At 36.6% G+C, this 12,171-nt stretch overlaps 1 protein-coding gene across 1 annotated transcript; it reads right to left on the reverse strand.

Moving 5' to 3' along the window:
• Positions 1–988: 988 nt before the first annotated feature.
• Positions 989–8,428, reverse strand: LOC139714812 (uncharacterized). The gene is made up of 6 exons (XM_071626467.1): positions 8,397–8,428; positions 7,243–7,347; positions 4,987–5,022; positions 4,128–4,268; positions 2,138–2,280; positions 989–1,287 (listed from the first exon to the last, which is right to left on the reverse strand). Exons 2-6 carry the CDS (start codon positions 7,337–7,339, stop codon positions 1,039–1,041), a joined length of 666 nt encoding a protein of 221 aa, XP_071482568.1. The 5' UTR covers positions 7,340–7,347; positions 8,397–8,428; the 3' UTR covers positions 989–1,038.
• Between the last annotated feature and the right edge of the window lie 3,743 nt (positions 8,429–12,171).

Genomic DNA, 12,171 nt, shown 5'->3' on the forward strand with positions numbered 1-12,171 from the left:
TTTCGATTCAATTTCATCAACTTTCAATTAAATTTCGTCCGAAGGAGCTTACTAAGTTCAATAGGTTTAATTTCGTCAAATTTTCCTTCATATTCATATTTTGTCAATCAAGTTGAAAGGCTAAGCATTCATATTCGTCAAAGCTGTCACTGTAATTCGTCGTTGCCGCTTAGTAAATATAGGAGTGCAGGATCAAATGCGTCATTTTCCAAACATAATTAATCATTTGGTCATTCAAATTCCAAGTATTATGGGCCCTTATATAGAGGGTAAGCCAGCTAGATTTTAAACCATTTCCGTCGACTGGATAGCTACGAGAAAGTGAGTGCTGTGAACAAAAAAAAAAGTGTTACGTATGATTATATGAGCGACGAAAATGTGTTTTTATGTATGGTTAAAGTGACGTAAATGTACTGAGTATTATGGCAATAATTTGCAGAGCATAATGTACTGTGTATGAAAACGATTTAGAGTAAAACTCAGATGAAAATAAATGCCAATAGACAAAATTAATTTTGTTGCCTCGTGCTCGGCTGCTGTGATCGACGCACTTGTATATTGCAGCTGACGAAAATGGGCGACAGAGCACGGAATCTAATGACAACTTTTCAAAATTGATCGACAAAAGACGAAAATTCATTAAAACTAGCATTGGCACATTCCATCAGTGTCCGAGGCGAAATTGAAAACACATTTTACATAACTGAATTACAAATGATGGCGAAAATGGGCGGGAAAACCTATAGAGTACATTTCAGATAAAATAAGGACACAAAATGATATGAATACAATTTAAATGCGTACATGGGCACTTTCTGATTAGTATATATCCGTAAAACGAGTGTTTCATTTCTTGGCGACTTAGCACACACACTAAGCACGAAAACGAAATTATTCAGAAGTAAAGCATTTCAGTACGCGTCAGATAGTACATTCATCGGTATTCGAAATAATGTCACCTCATTAGTGAGTATCAATTTGTGTTTTCATTTATGAAATTTGTCTCGATAAGATAAGTAAAAGGTGTTTCGATGATCATCAAAGTTCATCCTTAGAGTCTTTTGATTTCTTTCCTTTCTTCGAGCCTTTCTTTTTCTTCTGTTTCTCTTCTTTCTTCCCCTCCTTCTTTGGTTCGTCTTCCTTTTCTTCCTGTTCGGTCCGTGTCGGCGTTGGTTCCGTGGTTGTGACGTCGTCGCCAGCTTTCTCCTCATCATCTTCCCCGTCCTGAACGCTGGAGTCCGTTTCACCCTTCGCCGCCTTTAGTGCAGCTTGGATTTTCCTCTTGCTCTGAATAAGAAGCAAAACAATATAGAGATATCAAAGATAAACTAACAAAATTAAAAATTATTAAGCAATAAGCTCATAATTGCAAATGCAGGATTGTAAAGACTTTAAAAAGAAGATTTTTCGTTCGTTCTGCTTACCAAAAATCCCACTTATCCCCATCATACGCACCATAAGATTGTAGAACTTGATGGAATATCGTATTGAAATTATTGTAAAACATAACTTCTCTCGTCACGAGGTGCATCCCTTACAAAGTTTACAATAGTCACAATTACGCCTTTAGCAAAGTGACTGGAAGTCCCCCGTATATATTATAGGACCTATAGCATTCAACAAAAACAAAAGCTGAACTGTAACTTTCATTTCTGACAGGTAGATCTAGGGATAGATTGAACTCTTATTTGACATCGCATGCAATATCTGTATAAGTGTCATCTTCAGTCGACATTAAATGGATATAACTGCTTGAAAGAATGGATGGCGTTACATGTACATTTGCACCTTGAGATGGGACATGGTGTTAATGGTTGTGTTTAGACAAATTTAAAGTAAACAGACGACTTCTTGATAAATGACAATATCTTTGATGAGTTGATATAAGGGAGTAAATGTTATATTGCTCTGGGTCTGAAAATAATATTAAAAAAAAACAGTCGACATAGCTTTATAGGATAGAAGTCGAAAATATTTTTTTTAAATTATTTTCAGTAACACACTGAATGCTGGATTCTAATAAGAAAAAAGATAATCATTCAAAAGTGAGTATTGAGAGGAAAAATAAAACCTATCTCCATTTTTTTTTAAATTCATACTGTATTCATTTTCATCCTATAAACGATTCTGAACTCACTGGTCCTTGATACTTGTTGATCCTAAACTTTGATCGATCGACTCCTTTACAGATATCGGTGGTCACGAAGCAGAGTTCAATCTCCTGCTCCTCCTCGGGTAGACCGTTGGTCAGGGCTGCCGTGATCTCCGACATGTAGTTTGCTGGACAGAAGAAGCAAAGGGATGCCACATAAGAAACATGTTTGACAGTGGGTGTCACGAGGCTTTATCTCATTGTGAAGACGGAGATTTTCAGTATAATTTTGAGGTGTATGTAGTAGATATTAGACGCGAACAATGTGAAAGATACATTATTTACATTATCTCACTTAGGCCCCTACATAGGAATAAATACACACACACATTTATATCATAATGTACACACATGTGTGTGTTTGTGTGGATGTGTGTGTGTGTGTGTGTGTGTGTGTGTAGACGGATAAATAGTCGAAGTAGCGTCCAATTTCACCAATAAAAATACAAGATAACTTCGGAATAGAAGCAGAGGGAGAAAGGACATAAAATATCATTCAATATTAGTTCGAAAGCAGAGGATCCATGCAAAGAGAGGCGAATGGGTTTTAAGCTTTGTTACCGGCACGCCATGTATTATTTAACACATTATTATTTTGGAATATAGCACTGAGAGAGAGAATGTGTGTGTGTGTGTGTGTGTTTATATTATATGTATATGTGTATGTATATATATATATATATATATATATATATATATATATACATATATATATATTTATATATATATATGCATATATATATATATATATATATTTATATATATATATGTATATATATATATATATATATATATATATATAAATGCGCGAGAGAGAGAGAGAGAGAGAGAGAGAGACATATGGAGGATGGGGGGGGGGGTATTAGAATTAATGACTCAGCTATTTATAGACCGCCACCAGTATAGAATTGTGATAAATGAACAAGGTAAATCATTAATAGGAATCATTGAGTTATTACCACATGGACTATACAATATAATTTTGTCGCTCGCGAATGTTTGTAGTTATCAATCTATTGTGAACCTGTGCTATGTGGTTTTGTCGACATTTGATAACGTTAATATTATTTTACATGATCTGTCGTCATGTACGTGTGCGCTCACAAGACATTATGCTATGAAAATAATACTCATTCTACGAATATCATAATCATTGAATTTGTGGGGTTTTGTTTTTGCTTTGCTTTGTTGTACACTCTCTTCTTCTTCTTCTTCTTCTTCTTCTTCTTCCTCTTTTCTCTCTCTCTCTTACTCTCTCTCTCTCTCTCCCTCTCTCTCTCGATTTCTGTTTTCCGGAGTTGGAAGAAGGGATTGTTTGAACAATAACAGGAATATACACAGCCACATTATATGCGATTGTATCATGGCTACTATTTACATAAACTGAATGTTCGCGGTGCATATCTATTTATCTTTATACGTCGATGTATATGGCAATCTGTCGATCAGTTGCAGCGAAAACAAGAATTATTCATTCGAACAGCAATTATAGGTGACAGTGATGAACAAAATCACAACAGGTATAAGCAAGCATGATGAGAAAATCACTGCTCTGTTGGTTTGTTTCTTTAATCACTAGTTCATGAATTGTATACTTGTATGGGGAAATTATAAATTGCTTTTACTGTTATCGTTATTGACCACTTGCGGATCCAGAGGGGGCGCACCGGGCGCCCCCTCCCCTTTAGTTTTTGTTAAAACAAAAGAAATAAAAAGAAAAAATGGATGGGCACGTGCGCCCCTTTTTAATTCTGTAAAAGCGCCTCCCCCCCCCCCCCTCATGGATCCGCCCTTGTGATGACTGACGATCCATTGTATCATTGTCACTGCCATTAGTAACTGTTATGATTCACATTATGATTCATCATTTACATTACTACAAATATGTTTGATACCGCCGCTATAGAATATATGTTACTACCAGTATAAGTATCATTTCATCCATTAATCATCAAAATCACACGGTAATACTCACTTGTCCAATAGTCGCAGACCTTATTCATGTTGGGCGGACTGAACTCATACGAATTCAGCCTCTGGACATTACACACGGCCTTCATCGTGTTCTTGACCACTTTGTCGGTCCTTTTCCCCTTCCCCAAGATCTTATTCGCCTCTAGAAACAAATACAAAATCAAAATGTTCACTGGCAATAACTCCATTAAAGTGTGAAGTGTATAAGCAGTTGTAATCATCAACTCCGACGTATAAAGAGGAGTTATAAAGACTTGACAAGAATTGACTCTCTGCACATGCAGTCAATCGAGATTACACGCAAACATAAACACACATACACACACACACACACACACACACACACACACACACACATACATGCACAAATACACTATCACTCTTTTACCTCTTGTCTGAATTCTTTTATATCAAGGGCATAATAATAGATGGTTATGATCAATCACTATTACATATATCGACTTATCTGTCAATCTAACATCATGCCGTATGATCGACTTCGATTTTGTAGTTACGATTCTTCTTCGGAGTTCTCAAAACCAGATACTCTGCAGATAACCCTGAGTGTATTTTAGGCCTATCTCGGATCGAAGCCACATTGAATTGTCCGATTGTCCGAATAAAATCTTGCAAAAGCGCATTATCTCATAATTACGACACTAAAGATTAAAGGACACCAGCATAAACATAGAAATTAGCATAGAGTCAAGGAAGAACTTTTTTTGGTTGTTGAAAAAAAAAAAAACCTTTGCGTAGTTCATGGACGTTAACAACTGCTTACGAAGCATTATTGATGATGTGATGACAAGGAGAGAAAAAAAAAATAAAACTAAGTACAAAGCAGAGCTCCATGTTCATACCTGCTATTACTGCGTGGCATCCTTCGCAAACCACCTCTGAAAGAGCAACCAGATGAATCCATTTTTATTTCAGCTCGATAATATTCATCAAAGAATCATTCAATTTTGCTTTATATTTTCGACACTCCATAAGCAATATCAGTACAACTGATTATATTCATAATAGATACATGTACAAAGATTGCCCAGATTGTCTGTTTTTATTAATGACAACCAGGTGTTATCAATCACTCACACGTTCAATATTGCACAGTTTTATGACTTATTTTGAACAAGTCAGTGTCATTTAAATCAGTGTAATGATCCGGTAATTTAGGAAGAGGACGCAGAAATTTCGAAACTATGCACTTTCTTGCGATCACTCGATACGAAAGTATATGATAGCATTACTTTCTCAACATAATCGACATTTGTCATGGTGTATTATGATCTAGATAATAATAATGACGGAAGCGCTTAATTAGTTTGACTTCATGAACACAACCTTTGATTCAAATGGACAAAGTAACAAATTTATTCTACAACTCACATGGGGGTTAATTTCCTGCTGGAATATGATATCAAGAAGACTAGAACTAACTTTTGCATTTAAGAATTCGAAACAAGTGTTTATGGACGTGGGCTTATAGACTAGGGGTATGGGATAGGATTAAGGATTAATTTAGGGCTGGGAAAATTAACATTGACGTCACCGCATCAAGTATCGGTCAATGGAGAAGACAGTAAGGCTGGGACCAACAACTGTGGGATTAGATTATGCTGAAATTACCCCCTTACTTTTATGAAAACTCTTTCGGAAAAAAGAGAGGAACGAACATGTTCTATAGAGTTTGCCCGAGTACGCTGGAAGCTAAATACAACTTCTTTAAAAATGATATGCGACTGACTGTTTCACTTACATCACTGTATATTCAAACGTTTCGAGTATTCTGCATTTTCTCTCCATAATGATGGTTTAACACTTCCGTATAGGTTGTGGCTGAAGCTTGCCCGACTTATCAATATACCAGTGGCGGATCCATGCGGTGATGCACCAGGTGCGCCCCCCCCCTTTTATTTTTATTGAAACAAAAGAAATAAAATGAAAAAATGGGGGGGTGCACCCTTTTGATATGGTAAAGGCGCCCCTTTTTTTACGGAATTCCTGGATCCGCCCCAGACATCCAATCCTTAAAATGAAACAGATGACTCAAAACTATGAACAATTGATAATTGGATGACCACTTGATAGCACATCGCCCAGTTATCATATTTTAGACTAATTTGATAACCTGAATAATGAATGTCAATCGGGTGATTGATAATAAGAACGGTAATTTAAGGGAAGATATATTTTTGGTTGATATGGGGCTTCAGATTTTTCACTTGTTTTGTGAGATAATGAGAAAGAGCATTCAGTTCTAAGAGGAATCCAAAGTTCATTAAATGAAAATCGTTTTTGAAATGTCTGAGAGATTCAAAAACAACTAGGTCCTATACTGAACAATTTGGGCTCAAACTTTTACTACTTTATAAATATATACAGGGTGGCCCAGAAAGAACGGAACACCTAAGATCTTTAATTTCAGCAATATTGTTAAAAATGTGTCATTATTTTGCACACTTTTGGAAAGACGACTCTTTTTCCAATAGAATGACACCAAGCTCTTTAATTTTGGTTAATGCAATGTGTTAGGATTTTTAGAACCATTTTTGTCGACCCTTGCAATTTTCAAAATGTGATCATTTTGTACTCTGAGAGATACTGAAACCAACGAGAATTCGGCTTGCCATAGAACCAGTAGCATTCACAATGATATTCACAATGACATTCACATTATTCACAATGATAACGGACAATGACAATTACACCCTCCGCCCCACATTCCACACATTGTGAACGCTACTAGTTCTATGGCAAGCCGAATTCTCGCTGGTTTCGGTATCTCTGAGAGTGCAAAATGATCACATTTTGAAAATGGCAAGGGTTGACAGAAATGGTCCTAAAATCATAACGCATCAACCAAACAACTTTGTGTCATTCTATTGGAAGAGAAATGGCTTTTCCAATAGTATGCAAAATAATGATATATTTGCAACTATATTACTGAAATTAAAGATCTTATGTGTTCCGTTCTTTCTGGGCAACCCTGTACACGTACGTATATATATATATATATATATATATATATATATATATATATATATACATATACATATATATATATTCATGCATTCATAATGTCAAGATAATCATTATAATGTGATAGCACAAACCTTTGGCAAATTTAGTCGGCTTCATTTCGCCTTGTGCGTGATGAAGTAGATTCACAACAAGCAGGAGATGAGACACCAAAACTGAAGAGAGCTGCATTTTCAGATCTGCGTGAGAAAGCGTGCACATTATGATGATCGCGAATATGTAAGAAGATTCATATTTTTATATGCAGGACAATTATCTGCATTTTTGACACCTATTTCTTTTTTCTTTCCAGCCTTTAACATTTAAATTATATATATATATATCATAGGGGCATATATTAGTGTGTGTGTGTGTGTGTGTGTGTGTGTGTGTGTGTGTGAATGAGTGTGTATTGCATCTATGGGTAAACATCTACATAAGTTTAGTGACGACCGTGATGCCCGTACAAAATATTCACTGGATGAAAGCTAGGGGGCGATTGGTTCCTTCTTGGCAAAGTATATTACAAGCATTTCTCGTTCATATATTTATTCCCCGATCTTGGGCTTATACCACCTGTTTGTATCACTGCTAACACCGCCCTCCTATACTTTCTTGTTCTTGGCAAGGTTAAACATCAATGCCGTCTTACACGTATTTTTTGAACACCCGCTACAGAGATCAGAGCCACGCAGCGCAGATCGAACACAACCATATAGAATTATGCCCGTCTATTACTAGTATTACTCCCAGTATAGAGGTGGTTGTAACCAGGGAGGTGACCTCCCTGTTGTAACCCAGCACACAATGACATGTACACTGTTATGTGCAACAGAATTTGCTCTGCACCATTTCCATAAACCATTGGTACTGGTAGGGCACAGCGAGGGCTAGCACTGCCGACTCTGACCGACCTCCAAAAGACTATACACGTATACGAAAGATTACCGTACTTGTACCCCATGACAAGGTTCGGGGAGGATGTGCCCTGCTATTAGGTTGCAGTAGACTTGCTCAGCTTTGAACACCGTAGGGCACAATCACATCCAACAATGGAGCTATCTCCATGAATCGTCAAAGGTACCTTTCTACTCGCTGACACAATGTTATGAACTCGCTTATCAGATAATACACTCAACCACGTACAGTTAAACGTCGGCATAGAACAGCTAGAACTTGAGTAACTTTATAGGTGAGAGAAATGTGCTTGCAGACAACAATTATCATAGTCTGAATTGTTTTAACTCACCCTGTTTATATCCTGAGAGACGCACGTGTATTGCAGAAGAAGTGATGATCATAAAGCTGACTAAGCCGTGAGGGAGTTAGGAGGAGATTTTCCTGAGCCGGCTACCACACAGGGAAAAGAGGCGTGTACGTTTTCATCGTTAACTTCTTCAAGTTGGGGTCATTTCAGGGTAAATGTAATAAAAGACCACGAACTTCGATCCGACATTGATTTGCTTGTTATCCATCTACCAGACGTTAACCCAAAAGCTAACAAGGCAAAGTTAACTGATAACAAATGCGTATACGTATTGGACCTCATACCCAATCCCATATACATGGTATAGTATATACTCCACGAGAAATCGTGTAATAACCGCGCGTATTGCATTTCCGGTGCAATGTTGAAGCTGGTTTCCTGATAAAATCAGGCCTAATTATTGTCCTGACTACTAGTATATTATGTTTCAAATATATTACTGTAGTAGTCAGGACAATTAGGCCTGATTTTATCAGGAAACCAGCGTAAACTAAACAGAAGAATGACCATATTGGATGTAAACTTAGCAGTCGTGAAATTTGAATGCCACGCAAGCGCGTTTCCGTTTTAGTGGCAAAAAAAACAAACAAACAACAAATCAGAATGAAATTGCAGAAAAGCTGGATGGTCATCGCTGCTAAATTTTAAAGTCAATCACAAAAGCACCCCTTTGTACAAGAAAATCTTAAAAGCCTTGGCCAAAGACTATTATATCCCTTCTGCTATTCAAGCCATAGATCTTTATTGTTTGATGAGCACACAATCAAAACGAATCGACGCGATATCGGCCAATAACGTGATGCCAAGTTTCTCCCAAGGAGCGCCAAATATTAGCTCTATAGAAACAAAACACGAAGTGGTGTTTATTATGATTATATACGATATACATAGGGTATAAAAAGAAAGATGAATTGTTCTGCATTTCGATCTCCACACAGTGAATTGTATCCGTTATATACGAGAGGGCTCGATTGCACTTGAATGAGAGCAGAAGGAACGAGACAATCAAAATTAATGATTAAAACAAAAAGTACGAGCAGAAGGGGAAGAAGGCATATAAAAAATTATTATGATAGCACAAAGTAGTCTATGTATTCATAGTTATACTACATTACTGTATAGAATAAGGACAAAGGATGAGGCGAAGAATCCATTTTTGTTTTTGTTTTTTGTTTGTTTTTGTTTTTTAATAAGCGCGTATACTTGCGGGGAGGGGGTTCTTGAAAAATTAGCTCCATAGTACAGGGAAAGAATGCAGGGCCGGAGAAGTACCAGTTGCATATAGCTAGTAACTCAATTATCCCAAATCGCCTAGCTGGTTTTATCCGCTCAAACCAAACCAATATGATGATTGCATTAAAAAACAAACAAACAACTACTAACAAACAAACAAACAAACAAACAAAAAAAAAACATTTTTGGAACTGACACGTAGGCCTATACATTTTTTGAATGACCACACCATTGCTCTATAACATGGCTAAAAGATCAATGAAACATTGAAGGGAAGGGACTGCATGGCGTAGGCAGTTCTGCGATAGGTTGATTTAAAGGCATGGGTATAGGGGAGAGGGATATGGGCAATCCAAGCAATGACGATCAAACACAAAACTTTGCTATATTACATTGGTTGGGGCAGTTTAGCACAGTTGGGTTATAATTGCAAGTTGCAACCAATCACTATCAATTACATGGTGACAGGCAGTTAAGAACCAATCGGGGCCCTGTTTTATCAAAAGATATAATCGATTTTTAATTCCCTTCACACACAGGCTGCCATAGCCTCATCATAGAAATCAACTCTATAATCAATTCTAACTCTTTATGAAACAGAGCCCAGGTGTGAGCATGAAGTTGCTGCAATTAAATGGTCTTTTTTTTTTAATCAAAAGATATAATCGAGTTGAACAGGCTGCCATAGACTCATGATAGAAATCAACTTTATAATCTTCATAAAACAGCCCCCTGGACTCTTTATAAGTAGCGAATATGGCTTACGTAATCATATTCCAAAATATTGTATGAAATATAGGACCCGACGGGAGTGAACCATGAAACTCTTTCAAACGAATCAATAAGAACCAATTGATTTGAAATTGAGACCGACATCTTACACTTGGCAAATTAGTGGGAACCAATATTACAATCAAGAGTCCACTTTTAGGTGGCCTGCTGTAATATCATACTCTGAAAAGATGGTGGAAGTAATAATCTACCATCATACATATTGCATTGTAAAGTCACATTAGAATCTCTTTGATATGTGCTGCCCACACATTCATTCACACCTTACGTCGAGTCAGCACGTAAGTCTGCCACGCATCCTGCATATAAACGCTTCCTGTCGACTATAGCTCGCATCTTGTACTCATTCGTTCTCACCCTCTCATTCATCACATCAATTAATGTATCCTATTATCTATCCGTCCGTAACTTCCTCCCCATATATTGCCCACTATAACCATCTCTTCCACAAGCCCATTACAGTGATAGAAAGATAGGAGAATGGATGTGTCGAACCCGGTGTCGAAGTGTTTTTTTTTTTCTTTCATTCTTTCTCTCGACCATATAGGGGCTGGTCAAAGACAGTAAAAATATTCTCAGAGGTTTAGATCAAGAACATGTGTCATTTTTGTGTTGTTTTATTTGTTTATTATGTTTTTAATTACTAATGCAGAAAATGAAAAGCAAAATAGACTGGGCATAAGTCAGAAAGACTGGGCGGTTTTCAAGTGCTTTAAAGAAAATCCACTCCAACATTTTAATCAGTGTCATAAGAAAGAGAAAAAACTCCCTGCAGAATAGTGCAAAAATTATCAAAATCGGTTAAGAAATAAGAAGTTATGACATTTTGAAATTTCTTTTTTTTTCGGAAAACACTTCTTGACCAATTGTTATGAATATTCAAATCAGCAAGCTAATGATGTCATGCTCTCACAATTTCTTATTTATTTCATATAGCCTATACAGAAATGACAACAATCTCATATTTTAGCTGTACACATTTAAACTTTCTTTAAAATCACCCACAATAAAAGAGAACAAATGTTAACTCCGATATATTTTGGTAAGGGAATAATGCTTTTACCTGCATTAGCTACAAATGTCATTTCCCCCCAGAATTTCAAATAAAACTCACAGGAATCATCAACATGCTCATTTGAATATTCACAAGGACTGGTCAAGAAATGTTTTCCGAAGAAATGTGAAATTTCAAAATGTCATAACTTCCTTATTTCTTATCCATTTTTTTGGGGGGGGGAGGGGACGTTCTGTGAGGATTTTTTTTCCTTCTCGATTTTTTTTTTTCGTGGATTTCCTCTTTAATTCTGAATAGCAAATGTACCAACATTTAATGAAATGAAACGAGTTTCTCCATATTCAAAAACAGCGCTAACATCCTAACAACCTAGCTTAGTTATTAACACCTGCAAACACACACGAGTGTGAAACCAGGCCTGGATCTTTGCGGCGGATATTCAGAGAATAGGTATTATCTAATGTGAGTGTCCCTCTTTTCATGAGAGATGATAAGGTACATACAGTGGAAACTTGATATAAAGAGATCTGATAGAACAAAATACCTGATACATGTATAACAAACCAAGTTCTCCAGTCCCAATAAATTAATGTCCTTTGTTTTTGTATTGTTTATGGACTACTGATATAACAAAATATGTGTATCTTACATAAAAAACAAATGTTGTCTTGGTCTCAAGGATCTCGTTATACTGAGTTTCCACTGCATTATCTTGTA

This window comes from Diadema antillarum, unplaced genomic scaffold (genome assembly GCF_040938485.1).
Source record: "Diadema antillarum isolate AM-2024a unplaced genomic scaffold, OU_Dant_1.0 seq00002446_RagTag, whole genome shotgun sequence".
Classification (NCBI taxonomy): Eukaryota; Metazoa; Echinodermata; class Echinoidea; order Diadematoida; family Diadematidae; genus Diadema; species Diadema antillarum.